At 40.0% G+C, this 18,431-nt stretch overlaps 1 protein-coding gene across 1 annotated transcript in view; it reads right to left on the bottom strand.

Annotated features, from left to right (window-relative positions):
* Nucleotides 1-85: 85 nt before the first annotated feature.
* The window catches only part of EPHX4 (epoxide hydrolase 4), a 40,605-nt gene continuing 22,259 nt past the window's right edge, over nt 86-18,431 (bottom strand). Inside the window, exons 6-7 of the mRNA XM_002715865.5 lie at nt 14,464-14,612; nt 86-3,746 (exon numbers count right to left, since the gene is read on the bottom strand). Of these exons, the coding sequence (XP_002715911.1) occupies nt 3,515-3,746; nt 14,464-14,612 (381 nt within the window). The 3' untranslated portion in view covers nt 86-3,514. The remainder of the gene's footprint in view (nt 3,747-14,463; nt 14,613-18,431) is intronic.

Below are 18,431 nucleotides of genomic sequence, written 5' to 3' on the forward strand. Positions count from 1 at the left end.
TGGCCCTCCCCACCCATGTGTACCCCTTATCCCATCCCTTCAAGTGCTCTTTCTATTTGCAAAGAATTAGAACTCTTACAGGCAATTGTGGGTTAATAGGAAATGATGTATTACTTTAAAACCAGAAAAATCAAAGATGTTAAATGATTTAACAGGAGAATTAGAAGCACATTAACAGAACAACTTTTTTTCATTTTTTGCAAACCTCTTGCTTTTAACATGTTCATATCATGCACATATTACATACCTACTAGAAACATATTAATTTGGATAGATGACTGTTAATTGCAACTTATTAATTTAAGTGCCATTGCCAGTAAAGTTTACTAACTGGGAACTGCTTTGGCAGCTGGTAAGTCAAATTCATTTACTCTCCCTACAAATTGATTTCTACAGACACAGTAATATTTCTTTATCCTAAGAGGTTTAACTGATGGCACCCTTGAGCCTTTACATCTGTTACAGGCAGTTTCAGACATCCACTGAAAGTTTAGAGTACGTTCATTATCTTAGGCCAGAATTGGCCATGGCACATTCGATTGATTCTTGATATTAGCCCACAGGAGCCAGCCAGCATTCCAAATTCACCAAAGTAACAACTATCAATCTTGCATTCACTTTTGTCAGTAACAAATTTTCATTAAAATAAGTCAAGATTACTTTATTAACACACACAATCAACTAGTTCTATTCTGGCCTTTGCTGCTGGCTTAGGAAGTGATCAACAAGAAAGCGATCAACAAGAAAGTACAAAGTTGATATGAACAAGGCTTTCTTCTATACCTTTTAGCATTTGCAACTCTGATGATGCTGTATATTCTTGTGTTTGCTAATTGCTAATTTGAATTCTTTTTCCAAAATTAAAAATCAAGTTATAGGTTGCAGTAGATGCTTCTTTTCTGGAAGTACACTGAGTTACTACTAGAGAATGTGATGTAAGTGGAAAGTGCACTGGCTTCACAGCCAGATGGATGTAGGTCAGGTCCTGGCTCCAGTGTTTTGAAGTGTAGGCATTGGCAAAGTTCTTTGTTAAATTTCATTTTCACATCTATAAATTGGTGACACTCCATACCTTCCAATATTGTTATGAGGCACAGTATAAGGTATATGGAGAATTGGGCTTTTATTATAAATATGAGTTGCTGTGATACAATTATGAAACTTCTTAGAGACAGTCCATTTTCTTCTGTCACTGTCAGAACTATGCTTCCTGAAGGAAATGTCCCTTTCACCAACATTGGGCTTATTTTGGAACACAGTGTATCTCTAAGGTGCCATGATTCAGCAATGTTACTGTTTCCATGTCAAAGGAAAGCAACCAAGAGAATACCAAATGGTACTCCCTTGAGTTGGCATTGTTCTCTATGAAGTAACTCATTTCCCACTCTTCCCTGTGTTCACTTTTACTCTTAAACCCTTGCTTAACTGCATTCTGTGCATGCTTTTTTAGGGAAACTTCTATGTCACTATGCTATCTTCCTTTTATGTTCCCCCACAATGCCCAGCAGTGGGTCTCATATATTCCAGTAGGCTCTCCTTGACTGTGATTTTACTTTCAGTTGCCTGTGGTGGTCAATGACAGTTTTGAAAATATTAAATTTTCAGAAACAAACAATTCATACATTTTAAATTGCCAAGTCATTCTGAGTAGTGTGATGAAATATCACACCATCTAGTTCCTTCCTGGGATATGAGTCATCCCTTTGTCCAGCTATTTAGGCTGTGTACACTAACTGCTCATTAGCCATCTAAATTATCAGATCAACTGTTGCTGTATCAAAGTGCTAGTGTTCAAGGAATCTTTATTTTACTTAATAATAGCCAAACCACAAGAGTAGTGATATGCAATTTGGCTACACCAAACGAGAAGCCACAAAGTGCTCCCTTTAAGTGAAAAGTGGAAGTTCTTGACAATAAAAAGAAAATTGTATGCTGAGGTTGTAAAAACAAATCTTTTATCTGTGAAATTGGGAAGAACAACAAAGAAATCCATGTTAGTTTGCTATTACACCTCAAACTGCAAAAGTTCTAGCCACAGTGCTTAGTTAACATGGAAAAGATATTGCTGTGTAAGATTTTTTACCATCCGAGGGTTTCCTGCATCCACTAGGGTTTTAGAATGTATCCTTTGTGGATAAGGAGGAGGCTCCTGTATTTATTAGTTAAGCAAATACTTGAATGCTTATGATATGTCAGGCCCTTATTTTAGACTTTGGGTACTTACCACTTAACAATACAATTAAAAATCCCTGCCACAGAGAGCACAGGTTCCAGTGCACATAGGAAATACAGTATTTCAATTCTTGTTTCATGAATGAGACAAAAAGGTATTTTGATCCTTATCTGAAATCTCTGACCAATTAAGCTGGAGAATTAAGGCAAGTAATTTAATGAATCCGCTTCCACACTGCAGTTTTCAACCAATACAAACATACTTACAAATGAGATACATATAGGAATCTCTAGATCATCTCTTGGCTGTCAATTTTTTTGTTACTACTCTGATAATTATTACAAAAATCTGTTCCAGATATATATATATATATATATATATATACTGAAAATATTTTCTCTTGCAGTCGTGCTGAATGTAAGTACAGTACTTTGGAGACACTGGAGGGATGTCAATTAAAAAAAGTTAATTTTTCAGTATAAATAGTGTTTATGGGGCCAGCATTGTAATATAGCGGTAAAGCCGCTGTTTGTGATGCCAGCATCCCATATGGGCACCAGTTTGTATCCTGGCTGCACCACTTCTGATCCAGGTACCTGCTAATGGTCTGGGAAAAGCAGCTGAAAATGGCTCAAGTGTTTGGGCCCTATACCCATGTAGGAGACTCAGATGAAGCTCCTGTCTCGTGGTTTCTGTCTGACCCAGCCTTGGTCTTTGTGACCATATGTGGAGTGAACCAGTGGATGGAAAACCTCTCTCTCTCTCTTTCTCTTTCCCTCCTCTCTCTGTAACTCTGACTTTCAAATAAATAAATAAATAAAACTTTTTTTTAAAAAAAAGTATTTATGTACCATTTTAAAAATGCATATTCACCCATAACATTAACCTTCAAACTAAGATACACTATAAATCTCAGATATTTGACATTAGACTTTTTTAATGGTTAAAAAATGGTAAAAAGAATTTTTAAACAATAAAATGAAGAGTTATACCATTGCAGATTTGCCTCTTCAAATGGCACAGCTCATCTTTGACATACACTTGTAAAAGGCACCATAAGTTAACAGGGTGAAGACAGCAAGAAACCCAAACTGAGCCACTTTCCCCAACTTTCTTTTTGTACAAGTATATACATTTTAAGGCAGACACTTTTCTGTGCAAAATACAACAGATGAAAATCAACATTTATTACATGTTTACACATTCTTGGATTTTCTCATTTATTCATGATAAAGAATATTAAAAGTTTTTCCCTAATAAAACATAAAGAAGTTGGTGAATAAATTTTTAAAAATTATTTAGAGACTTCATTACAGACCCCACATAGAAGATAAATAACAATCAATCTTTTTTTCTTGTTTCTTCTTTCAGAAATGTCCATATCAATTTGTTCACTATGTCAGGTTGGTCTTGCTGGAGCCAGTGACTGGCTTCTGACAAAATGGTTAGCCTGAAATAGTTTTTAACATAGATCTTCGTGACTTCGGCCATTTCAACGTCCATAAATGCGTCTTTCTCGCCCCACAGTAGTAGTGTTGGAGTGGTCACCATGTGATGTTTAAGGGGCAGGCAGCTACAAAAACAAAACACGCAGGCTTGGAATTCATGACCAAAGTTAGAATAACAGGTTCCCATAATGTTCTAGCAGGCCATGCATTCCCTAAGGGGGTAATATCACCTGCAAAAGGGTGAAAATTTCTTCTTGGGAGAGTGAAAAAGTCTTACTCTTTATACATAGAGCATAGACATACATACTGTACATAAGCATACATTAAACTTTCATGAGGTGAGGTGGGGCAATTAGGAAAAAAATGTCTAGAAGTGCTCCCTGGGGAGGTGATAATGAAAAAAATGGTTGAGAAACACTGCATTAGGCAATCAACATATACAATGAAAAATTTAAAAGGCCATTTAAGAAAGGGTCCAATAAAATTTTAAATTGGATGAGGCTAGCAAAATTTATAAGGAAGGCTATAAATTAAATATGAAATTCATCACTTTGAGGACTAATATGCTTTAAAGGATACTAGAATTTCTGAATAGTGTGATGAGGGATAGCTTTAAATTGTGTTAGTGTTTACTTATAGTTTAAGCTATTCTTAGATAATCTGATGTATTTTATGTGAAAATTGGAGCTGAAAAATTAGCAAATGTATTTGGACTAAGCTTTAATATTATGTGATATTATATTTACAAGAAAGTTCTTTTTTTGTGTAGTTTCTTAAACACAGAAAAGTAGAAAGAATAAAAATAAAATCATGGGTAATTCCTACATCAAAAAATAATCTTTTGTTCATTTCTATGATTACAGTCGAGACCATACTAGAAAGACAATATAATAAATATATTCAATCTACACAGAGTGTATGACTGTAAATTTAATATTTAATATTATCTTAAGGACTTTCTCATTTCTGAATATTAAATTTTTTAAATTATATAAGGTATTATCTTATGGTATTACAACCCATAAATGACCAGATTATCCCTTTTTTTTTTTTTTTTTTTTTTTTTTTTTGACAGGCAGAGTGGACAGTGAGAGAGAGAGACAGAGAGAAAGGTCTTCCTTTGCCGCTGGTTCACCCTCCAATGGCCGCCGCTGCAGCCGGCGCACCGCGCTGATCCTGGCAGGAGCCAGGAGCCAGGTGCTTTTCCTGGTCTCCCATGGGGTGCAGGGCCCAAGCACCTGGGCCATCCTCCACTGCACTCCCTGGCCATAGCAGAGAGCTGGCCTGGAAGAGGGGCAACCGGGACAGAATCCGGCGCCCCAACCGGGACTAGAACCCGGTGGGCCGGCGCCGCAAGGTGGAGGATTAGCCTATTGAGCCACGGCGCCGGCTCAGATTATCCCTTTATAACTGAATATTTAGCTGCTGTGGTATTTTCCTTGTTTTAACTGACGCTATGTTGAGCATTTTGTGTCCAAATCTATGTTGGCATTTCAAAAAATTTCCTTGGGCAAGAGCCCTGTAAGTGGAATTCCCGAGCTAAAGGGCTTAAATATTTTTAAAGCTTTTGATACCTTCTGTTACACTGCTTTTTAGAAAGGTGACTGGTGTTAATTAGACTCCTTTTGACTAAGAATGAAAATGAACATCTAATTAGAAGCTGTCCAGCACTGAGTCACAGTTTTGCTTGTTAATCAAAAAATCAGACTTGTGGCTACTTGAGTTGATAGAATGCTGCTGGAATATATAGGATATCACATATGTAAATCAAGGACTTAACATTTGATGCCCCTATAAATGGCCCTCATTTGGTTGTTAAAAGGCAGCTAAAATTAAGTTCCTTATTAACACATAAACTGACAGAAAAAATATACATTCTAGAGCACATCAAATGTCCAAACCTAAAACATTATCTGTATATTTTAGCGATATCTGTGCAAATGATAACTGAATTAGTAAGGTAAGGGGAATTTGAAAAGACTATTAGACAAAGAGAAATGCAAATTGTTCATCAGGTCAAACTGAGGATAATACGGAGAAATTCCCAAAGTAAAAGAAAAACATATTCGCTGGTCCTGAGGCCACAAACTGCTAAATTTCATGTGAAATATAAATTATATCTAAAATAAGGTAAAACATCACATATCTTAAGAGAATGGGTTGTCAAGATAAATAACTTATTGGGAAATACTGGATAAAATATTTCTGACTAAATGATCAATCTTAGTATAAGAACAATTTGGAAAACCTAAAAAACTGAAGCAAGTAGTAGTGATTGTTGCTCCATATCGTTAATTGTTTAGCCTATCAAAATGCTTTTAACATGCTGATTTCAAATTTTTAGTGGCAATTTAACATCATTCCTCCAAAGTCTTGAGTTATCAACTGATTTACAAGTATTTAGGCAGCAATTTACAGACTGTTACACTTCAACATTACATTTTTATAAGAAAATATTTCATTACTTTAATTAAAAAGTTACATACAAAATCATAACACCTACACACCCACCTCTCAGCTTAAGAAATAAAGCACTGCAGGAATAACTGCATCTTTCTCCTTACCTTACCCATTTCTTTTCTTCACCTCGCCCTAAAGCAGTGGTTCTTAAAGTGTGGCCTCGTGACCAACAGCGTCATCATCACCTGACACTTGCTAGAAAAGCTGGTGGTTGGCTCCTCTACCAGATCTACTGCATTGGAAACTCTGGAAATGGGGCCCAGTCTGCATTTTAATCCCTCCAGCTCACTCCACCACACACTAGAATTTAAAGACCACTGCTCTAGGAGTCATGATGAGGCTGGAACTAGTTTCTTACCATCCACATGAAGGCTCTCTCTCTCTCTCTCTCTGTGCCTCTGCCTCTCTGTAACTCTGCCTTTCAAATAGGTAAATAAATCTTAAAAAAAAAAATGCTATGTCTGTCATAGCAAGTTCCCATATACGTGATTCTATTTTTGGGCTTTCTTCTCTATTTCATTAGTCAATTTGTCCATTATAGAGTGAATACCATATTATATTTATTTTATAGCCTCATTATAAGTCTTGATATCTAATAGAGATAGTCACCTACCTATTCTGTCTTCAAAATGACCTTGGCCATTTTGGGGTCTAACTTATTTCTGGTCCACTTCTATATCTTCCATTTCCAGATTACTAAGAGGTCTTTCGTGAGAGTGTGTCAAATTTTTATTACCTGCTTGTAATAAATAATTTAATACAGTCAAATGTATCAATCTTCATAGTTTGAGCTATTTGTATCTTATTATTACAGCTAATAGAGGTGGTGTCCAATTCTTGTAAATGCACCAAGATGTTTCAGCTGGTAGAGAATACCTATCAACTGCGATGAAGTACGAGGCAGAAGAACAAACTGAGAAGGCAATTTTTAGAAAAAGAGTTTACTGAAAAGAGGAGAGAAATTGAAAGGACAGAGGGAGAGCTCCCAGGAAAGCAGCCAGGCAGGGCTCCTTCAGCGAGAAAAAACCTTTGAAAGGAAGTGATCTGGATATCTTATTGCCCATTGGAAAGCTTGTACAACTTTTTTTTTTTTTTTTTTTTTTTTTTTTTTTTTTTTTTTTGACAGGCAGAGTGCACAGTGAGAGAGAGAGACAGAGAGAAAGGTTTTCCTTTGCCGTTGGTTCACCCTCCAATGGCCACCGCGGCTGGTGCGCTGTGGCTGGCGCACCACACTGATCCGATGGCAGGAGCCAGGTACTTCTCCTGGTCTCCCATGGGGTGCAGGGCCCAAGCACTTGGGCCATCCTCCATTGCACTCCCTGGCCACAGCAGAGGGCTGGCCTGGAAGAGGGGCAACCGGGACAGAATCCGGCGCCCAGACCGGGACTAGAAGCCGGTGTGCCGGCGCCGCAAGGCGGAGGATTAGCCTAGTGAGCCGTGGCGCCGGCCTGTACAACGTTTTTTAGAAAAGTGTTTTTTGTATGGTGAGCTCAGCCTGTGTTTTTATCTCCCATTCCTCCCATACGGTTGTGACTTTTACAGGACAGAAAAAGTTCTATCTCAGGGCCTGTCAGTGGGGGGAGCTGTTTGTCTTCACCACACTCCTGAGACTGGGCACAGACAACTCCAGCCACTGGGCCTACTGTGTGGCCTTGGCAGCACAGCTGCTTTGCTCCCCACTAATCAACGAAATTCGTTATGTGTCTTTTATCATCACACTTGCCTTCTAGCTCTAGGACCCTCAGAGGGGCCCTTTTTGTCATTCCCGCTTGAACTGACTCCTTTCATTATTTAAGAAATAATTGAGACCTGAGGTCATGAAAGTTTTATGTTCCAGACATTTAAAAGTTTTTCTTATCACATTTGCACTTTTAATTTCCCTAAAGTTTATTTTTTTGCCTGGTAAAAGATGCATATCTAGGGCCAGCGCTGTGGTGTAGTGGCTTAAGCTGTGCCTGCAGTGCTGGCATCTCATATGGGCGTGGATTTGAGACCTGGCTGCTCCACTTCCAATTCAGCTCTCTGCTGTGGCCTGGGAAAGCAGTGGAAGATGGCTCAATTCCTTGGGCCCCTGCACCCCTGTGGGAGACCTGGAAGAAGCTCGTGGCTTCGGAATGGCACAGCTCTGGTCATTGGCAGCCAATGGGGGAATGAACAAAGGATGGAAGACCTTTCTCTCTTTCTCTGCCTCTCCTCTCTCTGTGTAACTGATTTTCAAACAAACAAATAAATAAATCTTTTTTTTAAAAAAAGATATGGATAACTAGTTACTCCAACAAAATATATGGAATCTACTACTAGTTTAAAATACTATGTCGGGGCCCAAGCTGTGGCGTAGTGGGTGGGGCTGCCGCCTGCACTGCTGGCATCCCATGTGGGCACCGGTTTGAGACTCAGCTGCTCCACAGCTCCTCCAGCTGTGGTCTGGGAAGGCAGTGGAGGATGGGCCCTGCACCCACATGGGAGACCCGGAGGAAGCTCCTGGCTCCTGGCTTCAGATCAGTGTAGCTCCAGTCGTTATGACCATCTGGGGAGTGAACCAGCGGATGGAGGAACTCTCTCTCTCTCTCTCTCTGTGCCTCTGCCTCTCTGTAACTCTGCCTTTCAAATAGGTAAATAAATCTTTAAAAAAAATGCTATGTCTGTCATAGCAAGTTCCCATATATGTGATTCTATTTTTGGGCTTTCTTCTCTATTTCATTAGTCAATTTGTCCATTATAGAGTGAATACCATATTATATTTATTTTATAGCCTCATTATAAGTCTTGATATCTAATAGAGATAGTCACCTACCTATTCTGTCTTCAAAACGACCTTGGCTATTTTGGAGTCTAACTTATTTCTGGTCCACTTCTATATCTTCCATTTCCAGATTACTAAGAGGTCTTTCGTGAGAGTGTGTCAAATTTTTATCACCTGCTTGTTAAAAAATTGAGATGATTCTGTTTTTCTCTTTAATCTGTTACTGCGGTAAGTTAAATTAATGGGTTATATATATAATCTCATACATATGAGGGAAAGAGACAGAGAAACGAAGCATATCTTCTTTTTATAATATCTGAAAGAGCCTATTAACAGTGGGATTTTCCATGGAAAAACTTACCTGTAAAATCATCTAAGTCTCTACATACAGGTATGTATTTGTGTATGCATGTGTTTTTTTGCACATATGCTTTAAATTAATTTCCCAATTTCTTTAATGACTATAAGTCTATTCAGCTGTGTAATTCTTCAAGAGTTAATTTTAGGTAAGTTTTTTCCTTCAAAACTATCATCTTGTCAATGTTCTTAGATTTGTTAACCTAAGATTTTATATTTTAATGTTTATTATATTTGTATATGTTTATTTTATGTTTTCTGATGTCTAATACTGTTTATTTGTGCCTTCTGCTTTTTTCTTGGCCAATTTTCCCAAAAGTTTATCTATCTTGATAGTCTTTTCAGAGAATATGCTTTTGCCAATTCTCTCCAATGTGTCTTTATTTTTTGTTATATTATTGCTTTTCATTTAATTTAAGTTATTTTCCTCCTGATTTATTTTTGTTTATATGTTCTTTTTCTAACTTCTTGAATTGGAATTTTTGCTCATTAATTTTCAACCTTCTTTTCTAACATTAGCATGTAAAGATATATATTTCTTCCTAAGTATTGTTTTTAATTGCATTCCACATGCTTTGATATTATCATTTCTCTAGGTTTCTACTAATTCCTGTTATGATTTTTTGATCCATGAGTTATTTAGTAATTTTTTTTCAAATTTATGAATATATGGAATTTGCCAAAACTTTTTTTTTTGACAGGCAGAGTTAGACAGTGAGAGAGACAGAGAGAAAGGTCTTCCTTTTCTGTTGGTTCACCCCCCAACCAAATGGCCGCTACAGCCGCATGCTGTGGCCGGTGCGCTGCGCTGATCCGAAGCCAGGAGCCAGGTGCTTCTCCTGGTCTCCCATGCGGGTACAGGGCCCAAGTACTTGGGCCATCCTCCACTGTCTTCCTGGGCCACAGCAGAGAGCTGGACTGGAAGAGGAGCAACCGGGACAAAATCCGGCACCCCAACTGGGACTAGAACCTGGGGTGCCGGCGCCGCAGGCGGAAGATTAGCCAAGTGAGCCACGGCGCTGGCATCAAAACTTTGTTTTTATTAATTTCTAACTTCTTTGTGTTCACAGATATAATCTGTATGATACTGATTCTTTGGTATTGGTTAGGACTTGCTGTGTAGTCCAATTTATAAACAATCTTTGTAAATATTTCTTATACCCTTGAAAATAATGTATATTTTTTAAAAAGATTCATTTTATTTATTTGAAAGGCAGAGTATGTATAGAGAGAGGGAGAGACAGAGAAAAAGGGCTTCCATTTACTGGTTCATTTCCAAATGGCTGCAACAGCCAAGGAAGGGCCAGACGGAAGCCAGGAGCTTCTTCCAGATCTCCCACATGGGTGTAGCGGCCCAAGCACGTGGGCCATCTTCCACTGCTTTCCCAGGCACATTCGCAGGGAGTTGGATTAGAAATGGAGCAGCTGGGACTCGAACCAGAGCCCATATGGGATGCTGGCATGACAAGTGGTGAATTTACCTGCTATGCCATAATGCCAGCCTTGAAAATAACATGCGTTTTATAATTGCTGGATAGAGAGTTTTAGAATTTTTCATGACAGCAAATATATTAATAGGGTTGTTCAAATCTTCTATATCCTAATCCTTTTTTTTCCTGTTTTATTGATCAGCTTCTGAGAGAGGTACATTAAATTTTCCCAAAGTCATTATGGATTTTGGCCATTTTTCCTTGTAAATATGTTTTTGCTTTATTATCTGATGCTTAGTTAGAAGTTTATCTTTTTACAGTGTAGATTCAATAGCCAATGTGATTCCCAGTTCACTCTGGTTCCTCAGTTCCAAATTCTGGAGAGTTCTTAGAGGAGGCTGTGGTGCTAGGTAGGCTGGGATGACAAAAGAGGGCTATTTTCATGCCTGAGCACAAGAACGTCATCATATTTCTAGTGCTATTACATACATACATATATATATATATATATATAATAATCCTGTTTTTAATTGTGTGCTTTGCTTACCCTACATAATGAACTGCTCATAGGGGTCAGTTGAGCTTTCAGAAGGTCTGAAGGGACCTTCAGCCAACTAGATTTAACCTATAACAATGCAGTTAGAGCTCTGTCTTTTGCCTTTATAAACTTGAGTGTTGACATTCACAGACCTGCTTTTCTCTCTCTCTCTCCTCCCCCAACCCTACCTCTGCTCATTAACATGCTCACTCTAATGCTTACTCTTGGGAATGAAACTCCTAATGAACTGCAGAAAGATGAGAGTATTTTCCCTCTTTCTCCATAGCTACTGAAAGCATACTCCTCTGCATCTCAAAGATAGCACTGATAAAGGAATAAAATGAGAACATTTTTAAAATTATCATTCTAGTCTCCTGTCCAAAATGGAGAATTGTCTAAAAATATATCATTCTTTTTGCAAACATTATTTGTAAACAACAACAAACAAGAAAACATGGACTTCAGTCATTATTGTTGTATCCTATAAAATATAATGTACAGTTTCTGCAGTCATTTGTCTTGTTTGATGAATTGTTACCTACATTTAAATTAACAGCCCTATATGCCCCCCTACGCACACACAAGGGGTCTTCAAAAAGTTCATGGAAAGTACTTATTATGAAAAACTGTACATGGATTTCAGTTTTTGCATTAACATAAGTATCTTTTAATTGCATTTCCCACAAACTTGTAGAAATACCTGTGGGGGGGGGGCATGGCATTTGCAAGTTTGTTGCTGCTGTTATTAATCAGCAAAAGTTTGGATTTATTTCTTCTCCCCTTACTGATATGATTTAATGATGTCATGACTCCACTTGGATTCCAGATTCAAAGAATTTGAGAGATTTTGTTTTATTTAAGCCAACATCTGCTAAAACTTTTTCCCATCCTCTTACTTTCAATCATTTTTTGTCATTATACTTTAAAATCTTTTTAAAAATTATTTTCAGTTTATTTAAAAGGCAGAAAGGGAGAGAGACAGAGACAGAGAAAGATCTTTCATTCACTGGTTGCCCATACAAATGCCTACAACAGATGGGGCTGGGTAATGCCAAAGCCAGGAGCCCAGAACTTAATCTGGGTCCCATACATGGGTGGCAGGGACTCAAGTTCTTGAACCATCATCTGCTGCCTTCCAGGAAGGTGCATTAACAGGAAGCTGGCATTGGAAGCAGAACTGGGACTCAAATCCATGCACTCTCATGTGGGATGTGGGTGTACCAAGTGGCATTTTAACTATTGGGCCAAATGCCCACCCCGTCCTATCTTTGCCATCTCTTGTCTTCCCATTACATCTAACTCATTGCCAAGCCCTGTAAATTTTACCTCTTAAATCTACCCACTCTCTCCAACTCTGTTTTCAGGCTCATTCAAGCTATCATCTTCTGTAGCCTGTACTGCTGTACCTTCCCCACATTCACTCTGAATGTCTTTCAAAATATTCTGTACACCATGGCTTGAATCAACTTATCCAAAGACACTTGGATCTCTTCTGCTTTTCTGCTTGAACCTCTCATTCATTGGTTTCCTATTCATGGCTCTTTTTAAAAACAATGTTTATTTGCTTTCTTATTTTGATCAATTTGAAAGGCAGAGAGAGAGAGAGAGAGAGAGAGAGAGAGAGAGAGAGAAAGAGACCTATAACAGCCAGGGCCATGACAGGCCAGAACATCCATCTGGGTCTCCTACATGGACAGTAGGGCCCCAAACATCTGAGCTACCATATGCTGCTTCCCATAATACATTAGCAGGGAGCTGATTTAGAAGCAGAGCTGCTAGGTCTCCAACTGGTACTCCAATACGGGATGCCAGTGTCCCAGACAGTGACCTCACCTGTGGCACTACAATATCTGCTCCTCGTGACTCTTTTTTATTTATTTATTTATTTATTTTGACAGGCAGAGTGGACAGTGAGAGAGAGAGACAGAGAGAAAGGTCTTCCTTTGCCGTTGGTTCACCCTCCAATGGCCACCGCGGCCGGCGCACTGCGGCTGGCGCACCACGCTGATCTGACAGCAGGAGCCAGGTACTTCTCCTGGTCTCCCATGGGGTGCAGGGCCCAAGGACTTGGGCCATCCTCCACTGCACTCCCTGGCCACAGCAGAGAGCTGGCCTGGAAGAGGGGCAACCGGGAAAGAATCTGGTGCCCCGACCGGGACTAGAACCCGGTGTGCCGGCGCCGCAAGGCAGAGGATTAGCCTAGTGAGCTGTGGCCGACCTCCTCGTGACTCTTACAACCTTAATAATGTCTCCTTGACTGTGTATGGCCAGCTGCTACCTACCTCTGGGACCTGTTTTCATTCCACACTCTGTCTCACTCTTATTTTGTGCTCCAGCCACATTGGCTCTAATTCTGTTACTTGAAGCCACAACCCTCTGTTTGCAAACACAGCTTTGGCAGCTGCCATTTCCTTTTTCTGAAATGCCAAGTGTCTGGCTTTGTCTAGTCAACACCTAAATCATCCTTTACTTCCTTGTTTGGACATCATCTCCTCAGTTCTCATCTCTTTCTTTCAAAGCCTTTCTTTTAGTTGATACTCATACACTCACCACTGTGGTTATTTTCTAAATGTGTTTCCCCCACTAGGCCAACTTCATCTAGTGTTGCTCATTACTGTATCCTGAATACTTACACAGCCTGAAAAAAAGAAAATGCTTAATAAATATTTCTTTAATGAATAAATGTACATATAAAATATAACTAAAATAGGGGCCAGAGTTGTCATACATTAGGTTAAGCCACTGCCTGTGAGTCTGGCATCCCACAGGAGGGCCAGTTCAAGTCCCAGCTGCTCCACTTCTGATCCAGCTCCCTGCTAATGCACCTTGGGAATCAGTGAAAGATGGCCCAGTTGGTTGGGCTGCTGCCACCCATGAGGGAGACCTAGATGAAGTTCCAGGCTCCTGGCTTCAGCCTGGTCCAGACCTAGCCACTGCGGCCATCTGGGGAGAGGACCAGCAGATAGAAAATCTTTCTTTCTCTCTCTCTCCCTCTCTCTCTTTCTGATTCTGTCTCTCTCTGTAACTCTGACATTCAAATAAATAAATATTATATATATATAACTAAAATAGAAATCTATTCAAAATAATCTAAAGGGAAAGAGAATTGAATAATTGTTAAAACAAGTGACATAAGGGGGATCTATTACATTACTTTCTCTACTCTTCCATACATTTGAAATTTTCTGTGAAAAAAATCAGAATGCCTTAGTTGAGTCTTTGGATAAGTAGTGAACTTACTCTTAAAAATAAAGTATTATCTCTTTAGGGTCATATTGAAGTATTTTACTTAGCTAATAAGAAATCAGTCTGACCTGAAGATATTTCGGTAATGATTAATTGGACCACTTAATGCTCCAGGCTGAGAAAAGACATAAAGATAAGCCTCAAGGTCTTCTGTTGTTAATCGACATCCTCTTCTTCCAATGCCAGTGCTGTGACTGGTAAACAGGTGTTTCAAAGCCTAATTGAAATGAAAAGAGAGTAATCAGAACCTTTCAGTCACCTAGTAATAATCTGCCTCTTCAGCATTTAAACGGGCACTGACCACTCCTAATCTCTGCTCGGCCACGCTAGAGACCTCACTATTATATACTTCTGCTTTTCTGGCTTTACTTTTTTTTTTTTTTTTTTTTAATTTATTTGACAGGTAGAGTCATAGACAGTGAGAGAGAGAAACAGAGAGAAAGGTCTTCCTTCCATTGGTTCACTCTCCAAATGGCCGCAACGGCTAGAGCTACGCCTATTCGAAGCCAGGAGCCAGGTGCTTCTTCCTGGATTCCCATGCGGGTGCAGGGCCCAAGCACTTGGGCCATCCTCCACTGCCTTCCCGGGCTACAGCAGAGAGCTGCACTGAAAGAGGAGCAACCGGGACTAGAACCCGGCGCCCATATGGGATGCTGGCGCCACAGGCAGAGGATTAACCAAGTGAGCCAGGCACCGGCCCCCCTGGCTTTACTTTTAATATTGCTCTCTTCCACTCTCCCGTGCACACTTCACTCTTAGGAAAAGCATTCTGTCTTCCTGGTGGCTGTTCATACAATACGGCCCAATTCCAGCTATGCCTACTGACAACTAATTCTCCCCCTACAACCCCATGAAATTGTTCATATTTTTTGTTTTAACCATAATTTGGGATAATGAATACATTTTACATCACCACCCAATTCATATCAGTTTCATGTCTATTTGAAATATATGCTATACATATACATATACAAAAGTTTAAAAAAACAGTTCTTATTATAATGTACACTATTTTAATTCAATTCTATTCTACTTAATTTGTAAAAATTCTATTCACAAGTCACTAAATCAATTTCATGACTCCCTGAAAGGTCCCATTCATAATTTGAAAAACACTCTTCTATATCAGCATTGCTCAAAGTACAGATCTAAACCACATGCACCAGCTGGCGCCGCGGCTCACTAAGCTAATCCTCCGCCTGCGGCACTGGCACACCGGGTTCTAGTCTTGGTCGGGACGCCGGATTCTGTCCCGGTTGCCCCTCTTCCAGGCCAGCTCTCTGCTGTGGCCCAGGAGTGCAGTGGAGGATGGCCCAAGTGCTTGGGCCCTGCACCCCACGGGAGACCAGGAGAAGCACCTGGATCCTGCCTTCGGATCAGCGCGGTGCGCCGGCTGCAGCGTGCCAGCCGTGGTGGCCATTGGAGGGCGAACCAACGGCAAAGGAAGACCTTTCTCTCTGTCTCTCTCTCACTGTCCACTCTGCCTGCCAAAAAAACAAAAACAAAAACAAAACCCACATGCACCAGAATCACTGGAAAGCTTGTTGAAGATGCAGATACTGGGGCCAGAGTTGTGGCACAATGGGTTAAGCCACTGTCTGTGATGACTGGCATCCCATGTGAGCACTAGTTTGAGTCCAGGCTGCTCTGCTTCTGATTCAGCTCCTGGCTAATGTGCCTGGGAAGGCACGTTATGACAGTCCAGATGCTTGAGCCCCTGGACCCATGTGGGCTATCCAGATGGAGTTCCAGGCCCCCAGTTTTGACCTGACCCAGTCATGTTAACTTGAGAATTGATGAGAATTGTGTTATAGTAATTATGCACTTGCTTGGCCCAGAGAATCTAATATATTAATAGACTCCTTAAAAAAAAAAAACTCTGTATGGTGATATTTAGTTATCTCCAGTTGTTAATGAAAAAAAAAGCAAGGGTAGAAAATCAATGTCATTTCATACAGAGGATGGAGGAAACAGGCAGGCAAGACCTCTGTAAATATGCTTTGTTTTAAAGCTTTGACTTCAAACCATATAAATGCTTTATACAAAGTCACAGAAATAAGAAAAAGCTCTCTAGCCTTAAATTTTTTTGGAAATATAAGAACTTGCTATGGTTTGAGTATGATGTGAGTCCCAAATTCATGCAATTTATTCCCCAAAGTCTTACGTTAATGCTTCTGAGAGCCACAGCATTTGTAGGCCGGGCCTTTTAAAGCAGATTGAATTAGGTTGCTTGGGTAAGACCCCCATGATTGAATGTTGGTGGCCTTACATGGATAGAGACATAGACTGGCATGCTCCCTGTCTCTTGTCATGTGATGCTTTGTGCTGCCTCAGGACTCAGTCAGCAAGAAAGTCACTACTAGCTGCTAAACCACTGGGATCCATCTAATCTTAGACTGTGAATCTCTGGAACCACAAGCCAAAGTAAGCCACTTTTCTTAATAACATTAGACTATCTCAGATATTTTGTTATAGTAATAAAAAAACTGAACAATACACAATGCATGATTTATTTATTTCTTCTTTCTAAAAAAAAGTGTGTCCAAATCCTGTCCAATGGAAAGATCTAAAAGCAATGAAAACCCAATTATAAAGATCACCTTGACACTCAGACTGTAGCCTCTAAATATCGTTTCCTACTAAAAGGAACTACATGACTGATTCCACACTGGGAGCAGAAAGTAAAAGATAAACTCAGGACATAAAGAAAACAAGCTACCCTTAATTTAAGGGATTATGTCATAAGGAGTCAACCTGAAGGGTTGCCTAATATGGGACAATCTGGGCATCAAAAAGAATAATGATTGTAAATGCATGGTAATATCATCCATGTTTTCATTACTCTGAAAGCATTTCAATAAAGAATGAAACATTTATCCTGCCATTCTTATGTGAACTGTATTTCAAAATAAGCAAAGTAAATGTGGGAAAATTCTTCTTTGTAGAATTCCAGTTAATAAAAGCAGAAAGAATGACAGAATTAGACAATCATTATTGAGCTTCTAGATCAGCAGCACCATGAAGTAGTAAAATCAAGGATCAGAGGAAGAGTTGAATACCATCTCAACAAAGCAATCAGCCAACTCTCAGGACAAACGGCCAAATCTGCTCAATAGGTAAGTGGCATTAAACAGAGTGAAGGAAGTGTTCTAGATTTTACAAGCCTTGACAACAAATACGATATGTGGACCTTGTTTGGTTCCTGATTCCAACTAGTGAAGTATACCAAGGTAGTGAGACAGTTAAGGGAATTTGAATCTGTATTAAATATTAAGTTATTATGCATTTGTTAGTTTGATAGTGGCATTAGGTTATGTAAACAAATAAATTCCTTATCTGTCAGACATATGAGGGGTCTTCCAGGGAAATGTGTATTATGAGAAAACTATGCGCGAATTTCAAAAACTCTTTGAACCAAAGTATCTTTTATTTTTATTTTATTTTATTTTATTTTTTTTATTTTTTGACAGGCAGAGTGGACAGTGAGAGAGAGACAGAGAGAAAGGTCTTCCTTTGCTGTTGGTTCACCCTCCAATGGCCACCGCCGCCAGCGCGCTGCGGCCGGCGCACCGCGCTGATCCGATGGCAGGAGCCAGGAGCCAGGTGCTTTTCCTGGTCTCCCATGGGGTGCAGGGCCCAAGCACCTGGGCCATCCTCCACTGCACTCCCTGGCCACAGCAGAGAGCTGGCCTGGAAGAGGGGCAACCGGGACAGAATCCGGCGCCCCACCCGGGACTAGAACCCGATGTGCCGGCGCCGCTAGGCGGAGGATTAGCCTAGTGAGCCGCGGCGCCGGCCAGTATCTTTTAATTCCATTTTCTATGAACTTTTTGAAGTACATTTGTGGATGCAGAATTATTTCCAAGTAAAATGATATTATGTCAGGGCCAGCGCTGCAGCATAGTGGATGAAGCTGCTGCCTGCAGTGCCAGCATCCCATATGGGCACTGGTTTGAATCCTGGCTGCTCCACTTCCGATCCAGCTCTCTGCTATGGCCTGGGAAAGCAGCGGAAGATGGCCCAACTCCTTGGGCCC

This window comes from Oryctolagus cuniculus, chromosome 7 (genome assembly GCF_964237555.1).
Source record: "Oryctolagus cuniculus chromosome 7, mOryCun1.1, whole genome shotgun sequence".
NCBI lineage: Eukaryota > Metazoa > Chordata > Mammalia > Lagomorpha > Leporidae > Oryctolagus > Oryctolagus cuniculus.